Here is a 26820-nt window from a genome sequence, read left to right as displayed (position 1 = left end):
AGTGACTTTACAGAACGATAGAAAATTGAACCAGGTCTGAAAATGGCCCAGATAGCTCTGCACCAGTGCTGGGCACCATGGTGAGGACTCGATGTATTCTGCTCGCACAGAATTAAGACAGTTCAGTGTTTGGTGAGACAACCTTAGAAGGTGGCAAGATACCTGTCCTGGGAGTTGCAGCCTGGAAGTGGCCAGCAGGGGCAGCGGGGGCCAGCCCTCCCTCTGCTCCCTGCCAGTGCTCACACCATCATGGCCCTTGATGGGAGACTTTTCCTAAAAGAGTGCCTCAGAGCCTTCCTTACACCCTCGTCCCTGATTCTTGCACCTCTTTTTCTAGATTTTGCCACATTGGTATGTATCAGTAACGAGAAGTACTTATCAGACAAGCTGGCTGACCTGTATCTATTCACCTCCCTATTTCTCCTATAATTTTTTCACTTGTGCCCATCACTCCACTCCTTCCCTCTTGTCTCTGGTGTCTTACCCTGGAGGCAAATTGGAAATGGGGCTGCTCTAAGAATGAAGGACTAAAGGAATAGTAAGTCTTCTATTTACTAACAAGCTTTCCCTTTTACTTCTAGGTCAGTGTCTATGTAATAGGAATTATTGGAACGTTAAAGGAAAAGAATGAATACGTATTAAGTGCCTACTGATAGATAGGGGTTAATACTAGTTTGATGACATTATGGCCTGGGATCCAGGAATGCTAAAATCCTACCTTAACCTACAGCCACCCCTCTGCCTTGAAGTTCCTGAGGTGCGATAGATATATGTACAAGGACTAACGGACAGTAGAAGATCAAAGCGCCACTTTGTTATTATCGGGGTTTGTGCCCCACATATCAGTGCAGAACTTGCTGGTAAAATGGACTGGATTACAGGGCTTAGAGACAAGATCTAAGGGGGTGGCATGAGAGGTAGAGAAGGAAACCTCTCTTTCCTTCTAAGCCCAAATTTAAATATTACAGCCACTCCACTGAGATAAAAAACGAGAGAATCCAAGCACACTTGGTCAGAGAGGAGAGGGAGATGATGACTTCTTCTTGTGGGGAGGAGCGAGGCCATCTTCCTGTTGCTCTAGCTACCTGATCACATGAAGCAGGAAAAAATAAAACAAAACAAAAAACTGCCACATCCACATATGCAGTTTTTTTTATACACACAGTGATCCTGAACACTAGTATAAACAATCCATCAGTGTCCTGGAATCTGACCAATCAGATTACAATTCCTGATTTTTTAAAAGGGAGTCGGGAAGTGTGTCGAATCCCCAGGAGTCTACACTTACTGTGTTCATATTCTACACGTATTATTTTCTATAATCTTTGGACCACTTCTCCATTTATTTTCACTCTTGGGTGATCTCATTCAGTGTCATCTTTTAAAAAACTTTAAATGTAAATACTATACTATATACTATGCTGTATATGTATTTAATAATGGATATATACTATATCGCTATACTTATAGTTCTCAAATGTATATCTTCATTCCTGATCATTCTCCTAAATTCCAACCTCTAGTATCCAGCTGCCTGTTCAATAATCTTCACTTGGATATCTAATAGGCATCTCAAACTTGTCATGTCCAGAAGTGAAGTTCTAATCTTTCCTCCCAAACCTGCCTTTCCCACAGTTTTCCTCATCTCAGTAAATGGAAATTCCATCCTTCCAGGGTTGCTCAGAAACCTTGGGGTTACTCTTGACTCCTCTCTTTCTCGAGCCCGGCATTCCATCCTTTAGCATACTGTGAAGCCTCTAACTTCAAAACATATTCAGGGCTTCCCTGGTGGCGCAGTGGTTGAGAGTCCGCCTGCCGATGCAGGGGACACGGTCCGGGAAGATCCCACATGCCGCGGAGCGGCTGGGCCCGTGAGCCATGGCCGCTGAGCCTGCGCGTCCGGAGCCTGTGCTCCGCAACGGGAGAGGCCACAACAGTGAGAGGCCTGCGTACCGCAAAAAAACAAAAACAAAAAAAAAATACATCCAGAATTTGGCCACTTTTCTCCACCTCTGCTGTCACTATTTTGGCCCGTTATCTCTTACCTGGATTACTGTAATAGTCTCCTTAATTTACCTCCCTTCTTCCATCCTTGTGCCCCTACAGTATAATCTTAATGAAGTGGGTTGAATGGCTGCCTAAAAAACTTTAAAATCCTAAACCAGGTCATGTTACAGGTTTATTAAAAACCTCCCAGTGGCTTCTCATGAAAGTCAAAGTCCCTACATTTGGTCTGTAAGACCCTATGTCATCTGCCCACACCCTCCACCCTTCTGATCTCATCTCCTGCTGTGCAGTCTCTCAGTTCACTCTGCTCCAGGGACTCTGGCCTTCTCCTCAAACATGCCACACACAGTCCTGCCTCAGAGTGTTGTCATTTGCTGTATTTTCATCTGGGACCCTCTTCTTCTAACTGTCACCCCTGCTCAAATGTCACTTTATCGGGGGGGCGCTTCCCTGACGACTCTATTTAAAATCACGATTCTCTCCTGCTCCTGCCCTCTCCGTTGCCCTTTCCTGACTTCTTTTTCTTGTTAGCACTCTGTTTATCTTACTTGTTTGTTATCTTCTCCCATTAGAGCAGGGAAGTAAGAGTGGAGAAAATTGAAGTTCAGATTCATTAACTTGGTCCGTTTATGTACCTAGGGGAACACAGGTCTTCTAATCCCCAATCTTTCCCAATACACCATGCTATCGGCTATAAGGATTCGTGCTGTTGTTGAGCAAAACATACTCCATGAGGTTTAAATGCTAATATATGTAGTAAATCTACAAAACATACCAGCAAAGAGTACATTTCTAGGAAAGAGTGTATTTTCAGCTTCCCAGGGCTCACTTTTCTCCTTTTATTGAGTTATAACATACATACAGTTTAGTGCTCAAATATTAAATATATATAGCTCAATGAATTTGTACATTTCTATGCTTCTGTGTAACCCCCACTCAGACCAAGTTATAGAATATTTCCAGCACTTGGTAATCCCCCCCCGAGGTTACAATGATTTTGATGTCTGTATACACACGCATCAGTTTTGCCCATTCTTTAACTTTATTTAAAAGGAATAATACCTTATGTAGTTGGCTGCACCTGGCTTCTTTTACTCAATATCGTATCTGTGAGAGTCAGCCATGGTGTTTCATATATCTGTAGTTCTTTTTTTTCTTTGCTTTATAATGTTCCATGACATGAGTATATCATGATTAATAAATGTATGTGTGTGTATATGTATGTATGCACGTAAGTAGGTAGGTATTTAAACTACTGTTGTATCACCTTACACTCTCATCAGCAATGTATGAAATTCTGGTTGCTCCACATCCTTGGAAATGTTTGATGTCATTGGTCTTTTTAATTTTAGCTATTTTGATCATTGTGTTGTGGTATCTTATTGTGGTTTTAATTTGCATTTCCCCGATCACTATTGATGTTAGGCATTTTTTCATATATTTATTGGCCATTTGGATACTCTCATTTATGAACTGTCTATTCAAGTTTTTGCCCACTTTTTAATTGGATTGTTTATGTTCCCAATGCTCACTTCTAAGTTTAATATATTTATTAATAATCGGGAGGAGAGAATAAATTAAAGTATAGTTATAGAGTCATTCACTTATTCACTTAGTTTTACAGCTATTAATCAAGTACCAACTATTTTCCAGCACTGGAACAAGGCAGTCTCTTCCTCCGGTAGGCTCACTGTCTATAAAGGAGACTATATAACATGAAATGATGTAGATGTTATCGTAGAGGTATGTAGAAGACATCATGGGAGTTCAGAGTGGGAGCACAAGGCAAGGACAGGTGACATAAACTGGGAAAAGTGCTTGTAATGGAAGGTGACTTGAGCTAAGATTTGGATTGGAGTGATACTCATAGTTAGGCTCTTGGGATTTCTAGGATAAGAAACTCACTCAAGCCAGCTCAAGTAATGGAGTTATTGGATAAATATGTATACAAGGTAGAATCTCGTGAAAATCCATGAATGGGAGCCATGGAAATGGGAACTCAGTGGCCATTTTGAATCCAAGGCAGCTCTAGAATTCTCAGCAGCAGGAATTCATGGCTCATCACTCTACTGCTTAGCTAGCAATACGATTCAACAACTCTCCATGTGTCTGATTCTTTGTCTAATTACTAATAGAGAAACATCTCCTTATCGTCTACTTTATCATTTCTCTATGTCAGAGTTGCTACTTATCTATAATTTCTCCTTTCTCATAATTTCTACCTTCTCATATCTTGAGTTACACCCTTTTTGCCCCTCCTCTACCCAATGGTCTCTCTGCCTTTTTCTGCACAAATTTTCAACCTGAGTTGCTGCTCTCAATTACTTAATTCTTTCTATATTTCCTAATTCAAATTCTCAAATGTGAGAATTTGATTGATCCAGTTCATTTCTGTTTGATTAGTGCTTTTGTATCAGGTTACCTTGTAAAACTGCTGGTGAGCCTAAAGATTGGCTGCCCCCAGGTTGGTGCATGCATCTGTGCTAATTATCAGTATTTAAGGAGAGCAGAATCATGTGTACAAAACATGGCTGCCTAAGTAGGCTTTATCAGTGGAGGATATGGGAAGGACAGTTTTCCTCAAAAGAAGTTGAGGGCTTATCTCTAATCATAATTATCTAGTGCAGATGGGAAAGGAATAGTGGATTACTCAAAACCCACAATCATGGAAATCTAGAAGTACCTAGATGTTTTACTTAACTAAGTAAATGATCACACCAAAGATGGAAATTAACTTGAGATTCTTTGATTCTAATACATCTCAGAAAGGAATAATTTAAATAATATCCTTATGGGTATTGAATTTGTTCTAACCCTGTTGGAAAAGCATGCAGACATCATCAAGAATAGTTCAAAGAATACATTTTAAAGAGTAGTGGTAAGGACTTCCCTGGTGGTGCAGTGGTTAAGAATCTGCCTACCAATGCAGGGGACACGGGTTCGAGCCCTGGTCTGAGAAAATCCTACGTGCTGGGGAGCAACTAAGCCCATACGGCACAACTACTGAGTCTGCGCTCCGGAGCCCGCGAGCCACACCTACTGAGCCTGCGTGCTGCAACTACTGAAGCCCGGGTGCCTAGAGCCCGTGCTCCACAACAAGAGAAGCCACCACAATGAGAAGCACGCACACCACTACGAAGAGTAGCCCCCGCTAGAAAGCCTGTGCGCAGCAACGAAGACTCAATGCCAAAAAAAAAAAAAAAAGAGTAGTGGTAGTCAGATAAGTAATAAGAAGCTATTCTAGTTAAAAAGGGTTATAGGAAATATTGTACTAAATTTATGTTCATTTTACAAAATGCACATCCTAATTTTGAACGGTCTGTTTCAGTTTCTCTTCTTTATCTCAAAAATGACTGAGATAGATAAGAAATAAATTAGACAAGGTCAGCTAAAATAATTACAGCACATATAGCAAGACAGAACCCGGAGATGAATGGCTAGGACTTTTTAGTTACGGGAAATATGGTAGAAATCTGATAAGAGCTATAAAATGATAAATGTTAAAGAGAAGGATAATTGAACACTTTTATTTATATTTTCTAATAATTAAGAACTAAAAGGACACTTGATAAAATGAAAAAGCAGAAAAATTTTAAGCTAATAAAAGAGTCTATTTTTAATTTAACAATTAACTTTAAGAATTAAATCATGGGATAATTGCTGCAGGTAGTTTGGGATGATTTAGAAAGATCAAGCATTCATGTGAATGAGGATAGTGTTTGCAGCCACAATGTTAGTGTTAATGTTAGAATAAAAATCATGAGTACTAGCAAGTCCTGAGGCTTTAGGGCATATACACTGATCATAAGCCAGAGGAAATATTCCACCTGATGTAATATTGTCCACCCACTGGGACTGTCGGGCATCTACAAGCCTTCTGAGCATGTGCTGGGGTGCTGGCACTGGCTTTTTCAGTGGTTTCCCTTGAGTTATTGCACAGTATTGCTGCTTTGCTGTTTATTCCTACATATTTTTGGTGTCTGGCTAGCTCAGAATGCCCATATTTTTTTCTTATTAATGAGGTTGATTTTTTTCTTATTTTGAGTGATCATTTCCAGTTTCATCCTTTCCAGTCTTTATCTAATAAGTATTTCGTTTTGACTAGTCTGCATGTTTAAAAGAAGATCAGTTGGGCCAAGAATCTGTCGGCAATGATGTTATTATTTATGCAGAGGAGACTTGGGGTAATCTTAGAGATTGACATTTCCTTAAGCACCCTCCTAGCTGTTAAAAATAGTCAGGATTTTTGCTGATGATTCCTACCAGAATCGAGCTTGCGGAGGGTGTTTCCAAGTAAATACCTAACCTCTTATTCTGATTCTTTCTTTAAAATCATTCATTGTGTAGTCAGAGATGCCAAAATCCTACTGCTAGTCCAGTCTCCACCTAAAGTAGGTAGCTATTCACCATGAGGTACATGTCAAATTTTTCACCAGGTGCCACTGTCTAAAATCCCACCATTACTATTTAATTCTTTTGTGTCTGTTCTCTTGTTGGACTTCTTTAATTGTTATTATTATTATTTTATTATTATTGGCTCCGCCACACAGCTTGTGAGATCTTAGTTCCCCGACCAGGGATCGAACTCGTGCCCCCTGCAATGGAAGTGTGGAGCCCTAACCACTGGACCACCAGCGAATTCCCTGGACTTCTTTTAAAACATAGAAACATACCTTCCATTGACACCATATTATACTAAATCACTGAAGGGTGTTACTGGCATCTCAGATTCATTTACTTTCGAACAGGCCAGGTAGTAGTCAAAGAATGTTCACATTACATACGTGTGTGCTGTGTGTTCTGGGTAGCGGGGAGGGGTAGATGGGGAGGTGATACATCTTTATACTTTTCTTATATTCCTTATGAAAACTATTCTCAGGAATAGGTACAAAGTCATTCATACTCACATGTTATTGACTGGTACAAACTAAGCACATTAGCCCTTCGAAGGCGTTTGCAATAGAGCAAGTGCCCCAAAAACCTTAAGCTAAAAGACAAAAGCATTGAACTTGAGTTCCAAGTTTTAGCTATAGTGTGGGGATAGTGTGTTTTGTTCTCTGGGCGTTTCCAGTGGTCACTGCAGTCACCCACACGTGTGGCTCCTTATCTCACCTCGGCATAAGGCAATGCGCTGGGCTGCTGCAACGGGGGATCAAGATGCTGAGGAATTACTGACCTTGCTTCATGGCTCTTTAGTGTCACATGGCCCCAGTGGGTCCCAGTGCAGTGTTCTCCCAGAAAGAATAAAAGGAGGCACAAAAAGGGCTTCACAGTTTTTCAAAAACTTTGACATTTTATCTCATTTGTAATTTTGATTCTCCCTATAACATTAAGGGAGGGCTAATATTTTTTGCTGTTTTACAAATGCAAGAACTGAGAGCGAGTGAGGCACATACTGTTTGGTTGTAGAGTTTGGGTCTAGTGGCTCTTTGTCTAGTCCTCTTGGCACTATCTTGTGCTACCTCCATAAACTAAAGGACTGCGTCCAGTGATAAAGAGCATGGCCATAAAGCATGTTAGAAAATGTCTGTTACCAAGTGGTTTAGATAATTTAATAAATACAACTCTTGCACATGCTTCCTAGTTGTGGATATAACATTTTCTCTGTTTACTGTAGAAGCAATTATCTTAGAAAAATATACGTCCTCTTCATGTGCAGAAAGACTTTCCGACTACATTCTAATTTAAAAATAGAAAACTTGGGGTTTTTGCTTAAAATCAGCAATGTTCATGTTGACCTTTTTTAAATTTAATTTTAAATTTCACATCAGCTTTGCAGAGGAATACGGGTGAGGGACTTACAATAAGAAGAATCATAAGGCTGGTTTTAATTTACTTGTGTACATTTTCAAAATTACTGTGCCTGGAGTCGTCCAAGACTGATGTTTTTAATAAGTAGAATGTCGTGTTATCAGGATATGTGGGGCCTGGCTATCATTTGTCAGATATTTTTCTTTTTTTATATGTGTGCTGTTTTGTGGTTCTTCTCTGTGTCTGAGCTCTGTTCAAGGAAACCTTGCTGCACCCTGATGGCTTAGTCTCTTCTGATCAGAGAGTCCATAATTCTCTTTCATGTTCTTTTCCACTAAACATAAACATATTTTCCTAGGTCAGGACCCCAAGCAGCTTTCTAAAAGCCAGTATGTTATTGTTCATATGAATTGTTTATTTCGCTTGGGAGTTTTTGTTTTTTAAGTACTTCCTGTTTTTCTTACTGTGACTCACTTTTTCTTAAAACAGAGGGAACATGAAGCAAACCTCAACTCAACTGAGGTTTATAGAAATTCTACCTATTTTATCTACATATGGGCAGTGTCTTAAGAGTGTGTAGCAGTTATTGGGTTTTCTCACAACTAAAGCAGTTCTTTCTGTTGCTCAAAATTACAATTTGTGTTCAATGACACTATTTTTTCAGTGTATGACCTTTCTTAAAGTTGGTTTATTTGGAAGTAAGGTGATACAGCATAATGCAGTGATAACTAATGAGTCATCTGGAGAAATTAGAATTATCTATCGGGGAAAAATGATGACTTCTGGAAACAAAAGAGTACAATATTTTCTTTTTTGTTACCTGATTCAAATTGAAATTTTGTACATTTCTATTGATAGAACTGAATTTTTTTTAAAAAAGGGTTTTGTTCTCCTTTTGCAAGAAGGAAGGTACTAGCAAATGACATCCTGGGGATGGAATAGAGAAAAGGTCCTTGACATTTTTATCTCCCCCATGCCTAATTCCTTTCAGCACTGTCCCAACAGGGAGAAGATAGGGAGGCCTATTAGTTGTCTTGGAATACTTTGGAGATTTCTAAATTTAGTCACCCTTTCTTGACATTTTTTGTCAATCACTGGGCCATGCCCTTTCCTCCTTTGTTTCCTTCTCTGTTTCTCCTTCTCCCATTCAGTAAGTCAAATTCTTTTTTATTTTTTTAATACATTTATTATTTTTTTTATTTTTGGCTGCGTTGGGTCTTCGTTGCTGTGCGTGGGCTTTCTCTACTTGCGGCGAGCGGGGCTACTCTTCGTTGTGGTGCGCAGGCTTCTCATTGTGGTGCCTTCTCTTGTTGCAGAGCATGGGCTCTAGGCGCTTGGGCTTCAGTAGTTGCGGCACGTAGGCTAAGTAGCTGTGGCTCATGGACTTGCTCTGTGTCATTTCCCCAACCAGGGATCGAACCAGTGTCCCCTGCATTGGCAGGCAGATTCTTAACCACTGCACCACCAAGCAAGTCCCCATTAAGTCAAATTCTTATACCTTCATTTTCAAGAGAAATTTTGTTGCTGACTTGGCTTATTCTATTTGTCTTTTTTTTTTTTTAAAGTATGTCTATTTCCTCTCTGCCTTTTCTCTCCATACTTAGGCAGGAACTTTAGTTAGCCAGTTAATTGATATTAATTGATAATCTGTATGTTGCAGACTCTGAGCTGGGCTTTCAATGTCTGCCTTTAGCTCTGCTGGCAACTTTTCACTCTGTTCCAAGTGTTTGATACAGGGTTCAATCTTTGATGGTCTGTCCTTTGGTTTAGTTTTGCCTCTGCTGTCGCTAACTTATTATGGATGTTGGGCAAGTCACTTAACTTTATTGAGCCTTGGAAGGCCTTTCTGGAGCTAGGTATGGATGACCAACCTGAAAATTTCTCCTATTAGCCTGAATTGTTAAGGTATAGGATAAAGAAAACTGGACTGCATTTCAGGAGAACTAGGGTTTCAGACTTAGCTCTGCCACTGTGTGAGTTTGCATAAAACTTCACTTTTCTGGGCCCCAGCATCTCATCTGCAAAATGAAGATCTTGGACTAGATTCATCTTTAAAATAACACAGTTTTCTTACAGCTCTGTCTCATTCTTTGTGTTTTTGTATTGCCCAAATCTCTTTCAATAATCCTTTCCATCACATGGGATTAGGATTAATTCTGTTCCTAAGAGTAATTTTTGAACATTAAATGTCAGTATTATTAATATATCTTAATATATTATAATACAAAATATAGTATATACTATATTCATATACAGTATTAATTTGTATAGTACTTTACCATTTAGTAGGCTCTTTCATATACTATTCTGTTTGGTCCCTCATCTCAGCTCTGAAATGGGCATTGACAGGTAGTTTGATTATACCCATCTTATAGGTGAGAAAACTGAATCACAGAAGTTAATGGATCATGAAAGGGTAACCAATATACAGGTGGAAGAATTAGAAATCAAACTCAAGTGTCTATGAGTCTTAGGCTCCATGCCATCTTTTTTATTTTCTTAGGGGCGCATATTTTTGTTTATTTATTTATTATTTCTGTATATTTTAGAAGTAATTTTTAATTTTTTTTTTTTTTTTTTTGCGGTACGCGGGCCTCTCACTGCTGTGGCCTCTCCCGTTGTGGAGCACAGGCTCCGGACGCGCAGGCTCAGCGGCCATGGCTCACGGGCCCAGCCGCCCCGCGGCATGTGGGATCTTCCCGGACCGGGGCACGAACCCGTGTCCCCTACATCGGCAGGCGGACTCCCAACCACTGTGCCACCAGGGAAGCCCTAATTTTTAATCAAAGAGTACTGAAAGCTTTATAATAAAATGCTGCATCTCCTTCTCCTCTTCCCTATCCCCTAAGGGAAAGCAGCTTTCAACTTTTCTTCAGTGTAGTATACTTATACTGCTATTTCTGGATTTGGACTTGCAATTACTTCTTATTAAGAAATTAAGATTTAGCACTATCCTTCTTTATCCCCTCCCATCGTTTTAATAGAGACATTTTATATATTTTTGGTTAAATAAATAGTGAGCATTTATTACGACTATGTAATTATCGTTTCCTGCTGAACAGTCTTGTATAGGTTTCCTTCCTTTCTTTCTCTTCCTCCCTCCCTTCCTTCCTTTCTTCTAGGCAACAATCACTTCATTTTGTTCATTTACTTAGGTCTCTGTGGGCTTATTCCGTTTTCTACCCAAATACCTTCCCTTCCCTCCCTCCCTCCCTCCCTCCCTCCCTTCCTTCCTTCCTTCCTTCCTTCCTTCCTTCCTTTCTTCTAGCCAACAATCACTTCATTTTGTTCATTTACTCAGGTCTCTGTGGGCTTATTCTGTTTTCTACCCAAATACTCCAAGATCTGTCACATATTGTTAATATTTTCCCCAAAAGCTCCAACAGTTTCAAGCACTCATATGCATTACTTTCCTAGATACCTCCCTCCCCAGCCTCTGTTTCCAGTTTGGACTGGCTGCTGGGGCACAGCTGTCCATCATTCTAGGATATCCCTTCACAGTTCTCTTACGTTCAGCCTCTTGTCCCTTTGTTTCATTCTCCAGGAGTTTCCTAAAGAAGGGTCCCTTAGGAGACAAAATTTATGAAGGTTTGTGTGTCTGAAAATGTCTTTATCCTCATACTTGAGGATACCATTGCATTTGCCTGTCTCCTTCTTCCCTCTCCTCCTGCCCCCCAATATGTGAGTCTTGTGAAACTCAGTGTTTTAGGCATCTGGAGGCTCAGTCTAGTTCTGGGAAATATTCTTATGTTGAATAAATTAATCTAGACAATTTTTTTCTGCTCCTACATAGGAGTTGTGCATTAATGTACTATCACATTAATAAATGTACTCATATGATAAATAATTTATAATCATACATAATCTTAACAAAGCTTCTAATTTTCTTAGTTTTTCCCTTCTCTATAAGTGGAGACACCTTCTTTTTCTTGTATTCTAATTTCTAGATGATTTCCTACACTTCACCTTCCAAATTTTCTATTGCATTTTAATTTTGGCTGTCCTATTTTTTATTTTTCTGTTTCCTGAGTGTCCTTTTATATTTTTAAAGAGTATCCAGTACTTGTTTCATGGTTGCAAAACCTTCCCTTATTACTTTGACTATGTTTTCTCTAATTTCCTTTTCTCTGTTTTGGGTTCTGTATTTTATGTCTAATGAACTTTTGCTGTCTATATTTAAGAGGGAGTCATGAAAAACATTATTGAGTGGGGCTTATTGACTAGAGGCTTCATTGTAGGGTGATCCATTTGGCTTCAGTCGTTGTAGGTTTGCCATTTGGTTGGGAGACCCTGAATGACAGTATCTTTTCTCTTGGACTATTCAATTTTTGCAGATAGGTATCAGGTTTCTGCCTGGGGTTATTCAGTTGGCTATAGTGTTCTGGGAACAGGTAGGCAAAGGAGGCAGCAAAATGATACCATTCAATATATAGATTTTCACTTAATCTCTCCATTTTCAGCTGTGTACCTCACTCCCTCCTTCTATAATCCCTGGTGCCCCAAGTCTAGAAACTCTCTGATTCAATTTCTCAAGAGATTTAACCTCCTGTCAGAGTTGGGTCTGGGTTAGTTTTAGCTGCTTAGGGTGAGGAAGGGTACTGTGGGTCCTTATATTGCCCTCATCCATTCCCCCCAGTTTTCATCCTAAAGCCCCATTTTTACCTTCCATGGTAACTCTTGCTTCTGAATCCTGAGGCTTTCCTGGGCTCTTCAGGAGAAACAGGCTTGTTCCTTATTATAATTCATCTTTGCAGGCATGTACCAGTTCCCCATTCACTTTCCTCCTTCCAATGAATCGACTCTTCCAAATACATTGATATCGTTCATCTGCTAGTTGGTTATGTTCTCATTTTCTTTGTCATTGTGAGTCTATACCTTTAAAAATTAAACAACATTTTCTGCCATGTTGGTAGAGTTCAGAGCAGAGGTAAATACACATACTTAGTCCACTATGCTTAATAGGAAGTCCTAGCCCATAATTTTATTGAATTAGGTTTCACAAAAGACAAATTTTTGCAATTGACTGCTGCAATCAACTTTTTTTGGTAGCAAGTCTGAATATTTAGGATAAAAAGTTTAGTTTTTAAATTTTATTTCCCAGTTAAAAAAAAATGTATTAGCCAGCATAGTAAATTTAGAATCTTTGGATTTATTCCCTTGGATTTACTTATGACAATATGTTTGAAATGTGTTAAGTTGAAAAATTGGCAGGATCAGACTGTACGTGTGTCTTTGCAAGTGTGACAGCAAGAGAAACTGATAGAATAAAAGAATGAATCCAAGCGAAAGCAGAGTGTTAGATTTTGGTGGTACGGGGAGGGGGGTTTCAGGTCAAAGTCATATCAACATTTTCAATATGATCAATAATGTTTTAATGAGTACCTAAAGGTGATTTTTTTTTTTTTTTTTTTTTTTACTGTCTAATCTCACAGACCATTAATGCTCTATCAGTGTCTTAAAAATACTGCCCCAATTGCACTAAGGGTCCCTTTGAATGAATGCATTTCTGGCTCTTGGGGCCAGGCTATCTACAGCTCTCATTACCTTAGCTGCTTTCAGGAGCCTCCTATGAGGCAAATGATGAATAAAAACCAGAGTAGAGGTCATTCTTCAGTCGAGCAACTGAGAAGGGGCTCCTTTGGTTCATTAGCCCAAATAGGATCTTTGACTTTGTGAATGGCGATCAACAGAGCAGTGGACCTATCATTTTTCTAGTTCTTAAAAAAAAAAAAAAAATTGCATTTCCTTCAATTTGGCAACGTGAAGTCTTAGATTTTTGCCTTTTATAGTACCATTGTTAGATGGTATGAATGGAAATGAAACACACTCACCCAAATATCTCAAGGTCCTGATATAAGGCTAATTGTTGAGAAAATATACTTATCTTTCCCCTTGGAGCAATTTTAATAGATAATTCCAATCTTAACAGTTTCATCCTACTTCAGTAAAACTGACTTTTTCCCTACCACCTCTTTGGAGTAAATTTTCACCTTTCTGCTGGATTTATGACTGCTATTACCAATACTATGAATTATTGTAGTGTCGTGTAGCACAGCTAGGATGCTGACTCTCCTTCTTTGGAAAAAAGATAACATCATGTTGGAGTTTTACAATTTCTTGATGAAAGAAAATACTGAAACATCAGTCAAGAGTCTGGGCAAGCTTTATCACTATTTTGTGCAACCATTGTAAGTCATTTAAGTTTTCTGGGTCTACATCTGTAAAATATGTGCCACTCAGCTGTACAAGGAACTCCCAATCTAGTAAGCCTAATAAAAGATAAGCTTATCCAGGGGTAGAAATCATGTTTTATTCCTCTTTGTTTTCTCCTGCTTAAATTCATAATAGTTACTCAGTAAATGCTGACTGAAAAACAGGATATAGGGCAAGTGCAAATCCTGTGAGATCCTTATGAGAATAATTTTATGTAAATTTAATATATTCAGCTTGATTCTAAAGGCAACGTTGAGAGGAGGCCTGTGGGGCTGCATGTTCTTCAGTGTAACCTAAAGTACTGAGCTGATTATAGTGGTTAGAAGATTAAAAGATATATATTTTTAATGGGCAAACCCTTTGCTTAAATATAGCCTACCGTCAGTAATGTGGCTGAGCAGTGATCTCTCTTGTTAAAGTGGCTCCTGTGTATCGAGTTACCTTCACACTCAGTGATGGTTTTAAGAGTTTGGCCACCTTCCACATGTCTGAAAGCAACTCTACATTAGATGTGAGAAAGATGTGGCTGACTTTAAACTTTGGTTGGCGTGAGAAGAATGGAGAAGGCAACAGGGCTTGTTCATGCATGGTTAATACTAGAAAGAGTTCCGGATTTTAGTCATGGAAATTAAAAGGTGTGATCCAGAACAATTTCCTCCTTTTAATTATCGTTCCAAAATGTTCTCCTCTCCTTCTCCCCCATCCCAAGCAGTCTCTAAGAGGCATACTGATATCGAAAAGATGTGAAAAGAAGGAGCTGTCCTTTTTAGGTTTGAGACTGACATTTCTGGTACTGATATTTTGGGGGAATTGTGATTTGTTTGTTCCATAAATGAAAATCATGATTTTCCTTTTTCTTTTTTACTTCCGAAGGAGCCACGTCTTTCTGGACCTTTTTTTCCTCCTTAAGTCATCGCCGAGGTGTTTGCAAACCAAGCCAACACTTAATTTTTTTCCCCAAACTAGAACAAAGCCAATAGAAACAGCCTAGTAAGTAGTGGAAAAAGCACAGACTTGTGTTTAACGCTCGGTTCATTGCTTTCTTCTAACCTGTCTGACAAATCTTTCAACCTTTTTGAGTCTTTCTGTCTTCATCTGCAAAATGGGGTTAATGGAGGATTTCATCTGCAAAGTGGGGATAACAGATTAAAAGAGATGACATGGGTACATTATGCCCCAAATATACATGAATTGAATCTTAATAATAATATTATGACTGTGTGGTTACAACAAAAACTTTTTCTCCTTTTGCTGTCAGAAATGCTTTTGGTAGATTTCAAATTCTTTTTCATACTGCCTGCTCTTCTTTGGTGGGGATCCAAAAATATTGCTGTGACTCCAGTGTACGAGGCTGCAATTTGTGTTCGGCTTCCTTTCTCAAGGGTTCAAACAGCCTGTTTAGTGAAGGCACAAAAGTACAAAGCAAAAATTTCAGCATATGCCATCAAATCTTGGAAAGTCATCTAAAGGAGGAAAGCTTGCTACCGAGGAAGGAAAAACGGCTCTTTTCTGGGCATCATTTCTGCTCTTCTGAAAAAAGCCCCGATGTTGCAGTATTTTTCAAGGCAGAATATTGTCCCAGATGGAGGAGGAAACACTGACAAGCAGAAAAGGAGATACCTGGGCTTCCGAGGCAGCGTCGGAGAGGGGCGGCGCGCCCGGGGCTCAGAACCTCGCAGCTCTTTGTTGGGGGCGGGGAGTCACTGTTTCCGCGCAAGAAATGGCTCCCCCTGGGAGCGGCCCCTCTGCGGAACCGGCTCCGCGACCCCCGCAGGCCCTAGCCCCCGCCCCTCTCCGTTCTTGCGGACCCCACAAAGTGGTCGGAGTGCGGTGCCTTTAAGACTTTTGCCTGCTGCACATGCTCAGCTCTTTGTGTGTTGTTGGAGTTTTTCTCTTTTCAGAAAAAAAGAAATAGGCTGGAGGATGGGACGGAAGAAGCGGGGAGCGCTGGGGGAAAAGTGCTGCACTTTTGCAGCTGTAGACAGCGGACGGGAAGGGCTTATTTTCTGCTGAAGCTGCGAAGCCGGTCCCGATCTGATCTTTCGTCTGGGGGGGCTCAGGAGGCGCGCGGTGCGAGCGGGGCCGACTTCCCAGGCACGCCGAGGGGAAGGGTACGGCGGGCCCGCGTGCCACACCTGGCGGGCCGCTCTCCCCTCAGCCGGCGGGCCGGGCTGTGCGGGCGCGCGGAGGAGTCCCTGGTCCCGGTAGGGGCGGGGCGAGACCACGCGCAGGGCCTGTGTGGGGAGGAGCGGAGACACGCGCGAGTGGGGGAGGCGGCGCAGCACCCCGCGGGCTCTAAACGCAGCACCGGCATCTGGCTAACGATACCGGAGAGAAAATGGCTTCTGGGGGGCCGCCGGCGGCCGGCCGGGGCGGGCGAGGCTGAACCCCGCTTCCCTAGTCCCCCCTCCCGCGTTGGGCGCGCCCACCTCGGGGCTCCCGTGGCCCCCGCCCTCCCGGGCGCGCCGGGCTGGGAGCTGAGGAGGTTGGCGCGAGCCGTGGGCAAGGCGGGGCTGCGCGCTGGGTCCCCCTCCCCCTCCCGCAGGTCCCCTCCGGAGCGCCCCGCGCAGCCTGCATCTCCTGCTCCCCGCCTCCGGCCCGGCCCGGGGCGCCGTGGCGGTGGGCTCGGCCTGCCGCGGACAAGGTCAGGAGACGGAGAGGCGATGCCCGAGTGCGAGTGGAGGGAGCCGAGCGGAGGCGACAGCGTCTGGGATCTGTCCCTCCTGACCAGGGAGCGGGACTGGAGCAGGCGCCGGTGAGGAGGAGAAGCGGCGGCGGCAGCGGCGCGGTGTTCTCCTCTCCGGCTAGATTTCCCCTCCGAAGCATCCCTGTAGGCGCCCGAGAGCGCATCCCGGCCGGGCAGGGGCGCTGGGAAAGATGGAACCGGGGGGCCGGGCCCGCACTGGTCCCCCGCAGCCGGCGGCCCCGGGGCCGTGGAAAGCTCGGCCGGCGGGCGGCGGTGGCGGCGGCGCCTCCTTCTGGCTGCTGGACGGGAACAGCTGGCTGCTGTGCTATGGCTTCCTCTACCTGGCGCTCTACGCGCAGGTGTCCCAGTCCAAGCTCTGCGAGAGGACCGGCTCCTGCTTCTCGGGCCGCTGTGTCAACTCCACCTGCCTCTGCGACCCGGGCTGGGTGGGGGACCAGTGCCAGCACTGCCAGGGCAGGTTCAAGTAAGTGCCTTCGCCGGACCCCGAACCTCAGCCCTGCCCCGCATCCGTCGCGGCCTCCCCCCTTCTCTCGGCCCCGGGTCCCCCGACTGGGAGCGACCCGCAGCGCTGCGGGAGCGGGGCCCGCGCTGTCCCCCTCCAGCCCTCGCGCCTCGGGGACTAAGGGCCCTGCGTCTCGCACCGACCGCCGTGGATGCGAAGCCTTTCCCGATGGTCCACCTGTCCGCAGCGACTCTGGTCCCCTGATCGTCAAAATTTTCACATTCAGTTACGGTGCCAAACACCATTTTGTTAGGACACTATTTTTTAATCAAAAATTATGCACGTAACTCGTGAAATACTTGCGCATTGTGAAGCATTCAAACAATACGGAAGTTTAAAGGTTAAAAGTTCTGGTCTACCAGTACCTCCCTTTTCCCCATCCTACTCCCCTCTCTAGAGGTAAGCACTGCTAACATGTTAGTGTATTTAGTAATAGTGATCATAAGTAGAGTTTATGATGGCCTTACTATGTGCCAAACACTGTTCTGAGCCCATTACGTGGGTTACCTCGTTTGTTTCTCACACCAACTCTGAGTTACTAGAATTACTATACCGGTTTTACAGAGGGAAATCGAGGCAATCCAAATCAGCCAGTCTAACTCTAGAACATTTACTTTAAGCCAATATACTATGTTGAATTTGCGAGGACAGTCTTGAATTGAGAAATACAAGAGTGACTTTGGGTTAGATAAGAGGATGAAATACCTGGACTTTTTAATGTGGTGGAGATAAAAGATTTTTCTAACTGGTTCTTTGACTATCAGCTGTTGTGTGGGAGCAGCACTTTCGTTTTTTTGAAGCTCAAGGCCCTAAGCAGCTTGCTTTACAACAGTAAAGATACTTTCCTCCATTGGTTGATGTTTGTTGCGTTGCTGTCTGATATGAAAAGAAATGGGTGAATGTGGGGGGAGCAGCAGATAAGATAGTTGAGGCCAATAGGGTGTCCATCTGACAACTTGCACATAACAGTCACTAAGTACCTCAGCTTCTTGGTTTTCTAGGTACTTCACATGAAGTTTGCTGGCTGGGTTAGTAGCTCTGAAATTGCACTACGTAGATTACTTGTTGTCAGGGTGATAGCAAAATCTAACTGAACTGTCTCTTGGGCTCTAAGGCAAAGATAGGAATATGGTTCACCTGCTAATAATGTATTATAGGAAAATTTCCTGGGAGTTTTAAACAGCATATTTTCCTCTTTTTGAAAAAAAACTTGCCAGTTAAGACAGTGCCCCTGAAAAATCATTGTAAAAATGTATTTTTAAAAATGGGACTTTTTAATTTAAGTAGATCTTACTGTTTAAATTAATTGACAGGAGATTTTTGGAAGTGAAATCTCAGAATGAAGTTTTATGAAATTCATCTGTAGCAATAAGTTAAAATGTTTCCTAGCTTCATAATTTCACAAAGTAGCCATAGTACTGTAGTTTTATATTTAAAAAAAATTTGGTGGAGGTACTAATTAAAAGTTTAAAAAAGTGTTTCAAGGTCTGCAAAGATATCTTATCGAACTGTGCTTGTGTTAGCAGTCTTTATAAATTAAATGTTTTTAAACTTTTGCTTTGATCATAACAGCCAGCCTCTTTACCTAGCAAGAGAGGATTTTGAACATATGAACTGATAGTCAACAATGAAAAAAGCCATATCCATTTTTTATATACTTTGGTACATAAATAGGAAGATTGCCTGGTTCATGTGTAAGTTAGGGACATTGGCCTTTGGGTGGGTGGAATTGCTCCATTTCTCTAAAGAGGACAGAAATTGCTGCAGTCCTGAGAAGCTTCTGTCTACATTTTATAGTAGTGGAATTGCTAATCAGCCAGATCAGCAGCCTGTAACCTCACTAGCGGAGGTTGTCTCAGTTAGTAGGAAAGATCACAGATCAAGTTAAAATCAGCTTAAATAATATAGAGAGATGGTTGGTGTTTGTGAAAGATACATTAGTGAGTAAAAGAGGACTAGTTTTTTTTTTTATATAGATATAGTTAAATAACAATAAACCCTGGACTAATCATTGAATATTCATTTCCTTGGAAGCTGTTTCCTATGATTCATTGTACCCTATTAGTAAGTACTTTTTCATTTCTCTGTGGAATACAAGCTATTAGTTAGAGTAAATATAACTGGTACAACTCTGTGTTTTGTTATGTATTCTCTTAGCGTCAAGAAAAAAGTGGTATTTAATGTTGAACGGAAGAATCAATTTAGAAGAAAAGATTTCTTCCTGGTAAAGTACATGCTAAGCTAAGAAAGGTTTATTTGAGGATGGTGGCTTGTTTTATCCAGCATTTGAAGTAATAGCACAGTGGGAAAGACTTTAACTGGAAATTCTCACTTCATTAATTATCTTGAAAATCTTTTACTTAACTGAAGGATAGCCACCTAACAAACAGACATCAAAAATGATCAATCTTGGTAAGCAGGTGTCAAAATTAATTGGCTGGTTCCATGGTAACATAGCTTTTTTCCTACTGTAGGGATTTCACTAGGGAATGAGTATCCTTCAAATGCTTCTTTAGAACAGAAGATTGATGGTTGGAGGGAGAAATGCAGAAGCAAATATGGTATCCAGAGTGGTACTTCAGTTCTCTTAGGATTGATTTCAGTCTTCTGTTTCCATTTGAAAAGAATAAAACTCTCAGAATTACAAGCCATTCCTCTCATAGGTAAAACAGAACAAACACTGATCATCAGCTAAAGCTGGACTAAAAGACTTAGGACTGAGAATCAGAGAGGACAGTGCCAATTTGAAATATAATAATCAAGGATATGATATATGCAAATTTGAATTACATTTACTTGGGTAGCTTAGTATCACATTGGAGTAGAAAATGTTTTACTATAACCTATTTGAATGAATAACATTCTCTATTAGAAGCCAGTTCTTTAGAATTATTTTTGTAGAGTAGTTGAGATTTATGTTTATATAAATTAATAATTTGAGGTCAAACTTGGACATTTTCTTGCTTATGTGACTTAGAAACCTAAGACTTCTAATTTCTCTTAGGTAAACAAAGTAGCAGATATTAACGTTCTGAGATTGGAAAATAACTCATTATATTGTGAATATTTTATAAATGTATATTTATTATTAAAACAGATTTATTGACTGTTTCTCTAAAATCATCTATTAAATCTTATTGTGTGTTTAATGTATATAGATATTTTCAAAATCTCTTAAGTCAGTCAAGTATGGTTAATGAATTTCACAGATTTATAATGGAAGTAGTCTATTTCTATTTTGACAGCAAAATGAAGATATAATATCAGGAGTGAGGTTGCTATTGTAAACAGAAAGTGGCAGGGTTAAATGTGTCAATATTTTCCCTAAGTTATTATTTTTTGCAGTACGCGGGCCTCTTACTGTTGTGGCCTCTCCCGTTGCGGAGCACAGGCTCCAGACGCGCAGGCTCAGCGGCCATGGCTCACGGGCCCAGCTGCTCCGCGGCATGTGGGATCTTCCCGGACCGGGGCACGAACCCGTGTCCCCTGCATTGGCAGAAGAACTCTCAACCACTGCGCCACCAGGGAAGCCCCCATTCCCTAAGTTATTATTAAAAATAAAACAACCCCAACATATGTGTGTATACACACACACACACACACACGCACACACACACACACACACACACACATACACACATGCACATATTTGGAATCCTTTTTAATAATAATAGGGAAGCTATCAGTAACTATAAAGTTAAATTGAATATTCCCTGTCCCCAGGTCTTCTTTATTTCAAACTAAGATTATAATATGTAATTTATATCCATGGGTTCTTTTTACATTATTAAACCATAAAATCACACAATAGATTTTAAAATAATTTAAATTGAGTGTTTCTAGGATCCTAAATTGATAAATTGCTTGTACTAGCATGGTTTTCAAGACCATGTGTCTACATAATTTGGTTCCTTTAGCAGATCAGACTCACCCTTCTTGTTTTCCTGCCTGGGTCTTTTAAAGTTCCTTGAAAGTGTCACATTCCTTTTGGACTCAGGGCATTTTACACATATGCATACATCTCTCTGAACCGTCTTTCCTATGTGGTCTTTGCTTGACTTATTACTAAGCATCCTTTGAATTTTAGCTTATACTAGTGTCTAAAGGAAGCTTTTCTGACTCCTCAGACTATGTGACCCCTCGTTATGTACTCTTATAGCACTATTTTTACTTTTTAGCACTTTCATAATGAATTATTACAATTGTAATTTTTTCTTAAAAATTATTTTTAAGAGCTTTATTGGGGTATAATTGACATGCAATAAACTGTACAATTTAAAAAGTTTGGACATATATATGCACCTCTTAAACTATCACCACAATCAAGATCACAAAAGTATCAATCAGGGCTTCCCTGGTGGCGCAGTGGTTGAGAGTCCGCCTGCCGATGCAGGGGACACGGGTTCGTGCCCCGGTCCGGGAAGATCCCACATGCCGCGGAGCGGCTGGGCCCGTGAGCCATGGCCGCTGAGCCTGCGCGTCAGGAGCCTGTGCTCTGCAACGGGAGAGGCCACAACAGTGAGAGGCCTGCGTAACGCAAAAAAAAAAAAAAAAAAAAAAAAGTATCAATCACACTCAAAAGTTTCATGTGCCCCTTTGTATTCCCTCCCTCTCCTTTCCGCTGCCTCTCCCTGTCCCCAGGCAACTAACTGAGCCGCTTTCCTTCAGTATAGATTTCTAGCAAAATGACAAAACTCTTTTTCAAAGTAGTTGTATCTTTTACATTCCCACCAGCAGGGTATGAATGTTCCAGTTAATTTACACCCTCATCAACACTTGGTATGGTCAGTCTTAAATTTTAGCGGTTCTAATAGGTGTGTAGTGGTATCTCATTGTGATTTTATTTTGCATTTCCCTAATGACTAATGAGAGCATCTTATGTGCTTACTTGCCATCTGTAGATCTTCTTTGGTGAGGTATCTGTTCATATCTTTTGCACATTTTTAAAATTGTTTTTTCTTATTATTGATTTTTATGAGTTCTTTATATATTCTGGATACTAGCTCCTTATCAGATATATCATTGGCAAATATTTTCTCCCATGTTGGGGCTTGTCTTTTCATTCTCTTAACGGTGATTTCAAAGAACAGAAGTTTAAAAAAAAAAAAAAGAACAGAAGCTTTAAATTTCAATTCCAGTTTATCATTTTTTTCCTTTTATGGATTGTGCTTTAGGCACAATATCTAAGAAGCCTTTGCCTAAACCAAAGATTTTCTTTGATTATTTTTTTTTCCTAGAAGTTTTGTAGTTTTAGATTTTACAATTAGGTTTATAGTCCATTTTGAGTTAATTCCACATCTAGTGAGAGGTATGGATCTCAATTTTTTTTTTTTTTGCATATAGATATCCAATTATTCTAGGACCATTTGTTGAAAAAAACTATCCTTTCTCTACTAAAGTGGTTTGGCATCTTTGTTGAAACCAGTTGTTCGTATATTTGTGTGTCTGTTTCTGGACTCTGTTCCACTGATCTATTTGTATGTCAAGATTATTATAGCTTTATAAGTCTTGAATTCAGGGAGTTTAAGTCCTTCAATTTTGTTCTTTTTCAGTTATTTTGGCTACTCTATGTCCTTGGCATTTCCACATGAATTTCAGAATCAGCTTGTCAGTTTCTACAAAAAAACCTTCTGGGATTTTATTTGGGACTGTATTGAATCTATACATCAGTCTGGGGGACAGTTGACACCTTATCGATATTGAGTTTTCTTACCTGTGAACATGGTATATCTCTCCATTTATTTAAGTCTTCTTTAATCTCTCAAAAATATTTAAAAGTTTTCAGTGAACAGGTCTTACAACTCTTCTGTCAGATTTTCCCCTAAGTATTTAATATATTTTGCTGCTATTGTAAATTATATATACGTGTGTGTGTGTGTGTGTGTGTGTGTGTGTGTGTAAAATATGAAAATACAACTGATTTTTGTATTTGGTCTTGTATCCTTCAATTTTTCTAACCTCATTTATTAGTTGTAGTAGTAGTAGTTTTTGTAGATTCCTTATGATTTTCTACATAGATGATTGTGTTGTCTGCAAGTAAAAATACTATAAGCCTTTTCTGTGCAATCTGGATGGCTTTCATTTCTTTTTCTTGCCTTATTTCACTGGCTAGAACCTCCATTACAGTGATGTATACAGGTGATAAGAGTGGTTGGCTGTGTCTTGTTTTTTGATTTAAAGGAAAAATATTCAATCTTTAACCATTAAGTATGATGTTATATGTAAGATTTATAAAACCTTTCTGATTTTCTGTTTCTGTCAGTTATTGAGAGGGGGTATTGAAATTTTCAATTATAATTTTGTAACTATCTATTTCTCTGCAGTCACATCTATTTTTGCTTCATGTATTTTGAAGCTCTGTTATTAGGTGCATGAAATTTTCTATTATATCCTATTGGTAAATTGATCCTTTTTTCATTATGGAATGACTAGTTCCTGAAAAGACTATCCTTTTTTCATTGATGTTTTTGCCCCTTTGTTGAAAATGAGGTGGATGTCTCTCTCTCTGTATCTATTTCTTGATTCTGTTCTGTTCTATTGATTCATGTATCTTTACTTTGGGAAATGCATTTCTTTTGACTACTGGATCTTTATAGTAAGTCTTTTTCCTTTTTAAATTTATTTTTGGCCATGTTGGGTCTTTGTTACTGCATGAGGGCTTTCTCTAGTTGTGTCGAGTGGTTGCCTCTTCATTGCGGTGTGCGGGCCTCTCATTGTGGTGGCTTCTCTTGTTGTGGGGCATGGACTCTAGGTGTGCAGGCTTCAGTAGTTGCAGCACATGAGCTCAGTAGTTGTGGCTCACGGGCTCTAGAGTGCAGGCTCAGTAGTTGTGGCACAGGGGGTTAGTTGCTTCGTGGCATGTGGGATCTTCCCGGACCAAGGCTCGAACCCGTGTCCCCTGCATTGGCAGGCAGGTTCTTAATCACTGTACCACCAGGAAAGTCCCTTTATAGTAAGACTTAAAATTAGATAGTGAGATTCCTCCAACTCTGCTTCTGTTTTTGAAAATTCATTTGGTTTTTCTAGTTCATTTGCTTTTCCACATAAATTTTAGAATCAGTTTGTCAATTTCTTAAAAAAAAAGCTGGGATTTTGATTGAGATTGTGTTGATTCAAGAGATCATTTTGGGAAGAATTGACATCTAGACAATATTGAACTTTCTTGTCCATCAACATGATATATTTCTTCATTTATTTAGGTTTTCATTGATTTCTTTTTTCAGATACAGATACTGCATACATTTTGTTAGATTTATACCTAAATAGTTTGTATTCTTTGATGCTATTGTAATTGATAGTTTCCTTTAATTTCAGTTTCTAATTGTTCTTTTTCATTATGTAGAAATGCAATTGATTTTTGTATATTGACCTTGTATCCTGCAATGTTGCTAAACTCAGCTTCAGTAGCTTTTTTTTTTTGTAGATTCTTTGGGGCTTTCTATACAGACGATCATAGCATCTGTTTTACTTCTTCCTTTCCCATTATATGCCCTTATTTTTCTTCTTGTTCTGTTGTACTCGCTAGGACTTCAACCTGATGTTGAATATGAGTACAAGAGTGGATATCCTTGCCTTGTTTCCAATCTTAGGTGGAAAACATTCAGTCTTTAAACATGAAGTATCATGTTAGTTGCATGTCAGGCTTTTTAAAAATAAATGCCCTTTATTAGGTTCAAGAAGTTCCCTACTATTCCTAATTTTGAGAGTTAACGGAAAAATGTATATTGGTCTCTGCCCCTGGTTCCTGGCACAGAGTTCCTAAAACCGTTATAATTTCCTAAGTGATAAGAACACTAGAAGCATCTCTTGTTCTAATGTTCATCTTTTACCTTTGTTCCTAACACAGGGCTGCTGAAACCCTTGTAATTTCCCTGGTGATAGTAGTAGCTCCTGGATAGCTTCTGGATGAGGGCTAGTTACCAGAAAGGCCAAGTCATGGTTTGAAGCTTGGAATCTTCAGCCCTGGGCCCCGTTCTGTTGAGAAGGGAGAATGGCTGAAAGTAGAGATATGCTGAATCATGCCTACATGATAAAGCCTCCATAAAATCCCCAAAGTTTGGGGTTCAGAGAGCTTCTAGTGAACACACGAAGGTGCTGGGAGAGTGATGCACCTTAACAGGGCAGGGAAACACTGAACCCCTTCGCCCATGTATTACCCTATGTAGCTCTTCTACCTGGCTGTTCCTGAATTATATCCTTTTATAATAAACTAGTGATCTAGTAAATAAAATGTTTGTCTGAGTTCTGTGAGCCTCTCTAGCAAATTAATTAAACCCAAGGAAGGGGTCCTTGGATCCCCTAGTCTATGGCCAGTTGGTCAGAAGCATAGGTGGTATCTGGGCTTGCAACTGGTTTCTGAAGTGGGGCAGGGTTCAGTGGGGGGGCAGTCTTGTGGGACTGAAACCTTAACCTGTGCGATCTGATGCTGTTTCCTGTTAGATAGTGTCAGAATTGAGTTGAATTCTTGGACACTCTGCTGTTACCTGTGAATTCCTTGGTGGTGGGGAAAAACCTCCATACATTTGGTGACCGGAAGCGAAGGTTGTGTGAATAGTAAAGGAGACTTATGGGGAAGAAGCACACAGTAGAGAAGAACTGGATTTTTTCCTACACAGGAGGAAAAAAAGCTGAGAATGTTTCCATTTACAGTCGTGTATGGATTTTGAATTTTGTCACATGTTTCTTCTATATCTATTGAGACAGTCGTTTGGTTTTTCTTCTTCTTGTTTGTTAATATTGGTGAATTAAACTGATTGATTTTCAAATGTTTAATCAGCCTTACATTCCTGGGGTAAACTCCACTTGGTCCCAATATATTATACTTTTTATATATTGCTGGATTTAATTTGCTAATATTTCGTTGAGGATTTTTGCTTCTGTGTTCATGAGAGATATTGTTCTGTAATTTTCTTTTCTTGAAATGTCTTTGGTTTCCTTATGGTGTAATGCTAACCTTATAAAATGGGTTAGGAAATGCTCCCTCTTCTTATGTTTTCTGGAAGGATTTATGTAGACTTGGTATTACTTTTTTCTTAAATGTTTGGTAAATGTTTTTCTTAAATGTTTGGTAAATGTTTTTCTTAAATGTTTGGTAAATGTTTGATGCCATTTGGGCCTGGAATTTCTTTGTGGAAGGCTTGCAGCTGTGAACTCAATTTTTTAAATAGATGCAGGGATATTCATTTTATCTATTTCTTGAGTGAGTTTTGGCAGATTGTATCTTACAGAGAATGGGTCCATTTCATCTGAGTTTTCAAATTTATGGGCATAAAGTTGTTCATAATATTTCCTTATCATCCTTTTAAAGTCTGTGGGGTCTTTAGTGATATTTCTTCTTCCATTTCTGATATCGGTAGTTTATGTTTTCTTTTTTCTTGCTTAGTCTGGCTAGACATTAATGTTATCAATCTTTTCAAAGAATATGTGTTTCGTTTCATTGATTCCTGCTATTTTTTCTTTTCTTGTTTTTTCAGTTTCATTGATTGCTGCTTCTTTATTTTATTTTATTTTATTTTATTTTTGCCACGCCACGCAGCTTGCCGGATCTTAGTTCCTGAGCAGGGATTGAACCCAGGTCCGTGGAAGTGAAAGCCCCGAGTCTTAACCACTGGATCGCCAGGGAATCCCTGCTTCCTTTGGT

General features: G+C 40.3%; 1 protein-coding gene across 3 annotated transcripts in view; it reads left to right on the top strand.

The window, feature by feature from the left end:
* Positions 1 to 16441: 16441 nt before the first annotated feature.
* The window catches only part of ATRNL1 (attractin like 1), a 742727-nt gene continuing 732348 nt past the window's right edge, over positions 16442 to 26820 (top strand). For all 3 annotated transcript variants that reach the window (XM_033841823.2, XM_073793921.1, XM_073793922.1), the window contains exon 1: positions 16442 to 17141. In XM_033841823.2, coding sequence (XP_033697714.1) covers positions 16849 to 17141 — 293 coding nt within the window. In that variant the 5' untranslated portion in view covers positions 16442 to 16848. The remainder of the gene's footprint in view (positions 17142 to 26820) is intronic.

The sequence above is a fragment of the Tursiops truncatus genome, chromosome 16 (assembly GCF_011762595.2).
Source record: "Tursiops truncatus isolate mTurTru1 chromosome 16, mTurTru1.mat.Y, whole genome shotgun sequence".
Lineage (NCBI taxonomy): Eukaryota > Metazoa > Chordata > Mammalia > Artiodactyla > Delphinidae > Tursiops > Tursiops truncatus.
This window is presented reverse-complemented; position numbering and strand designations above follow the sequence as displayed.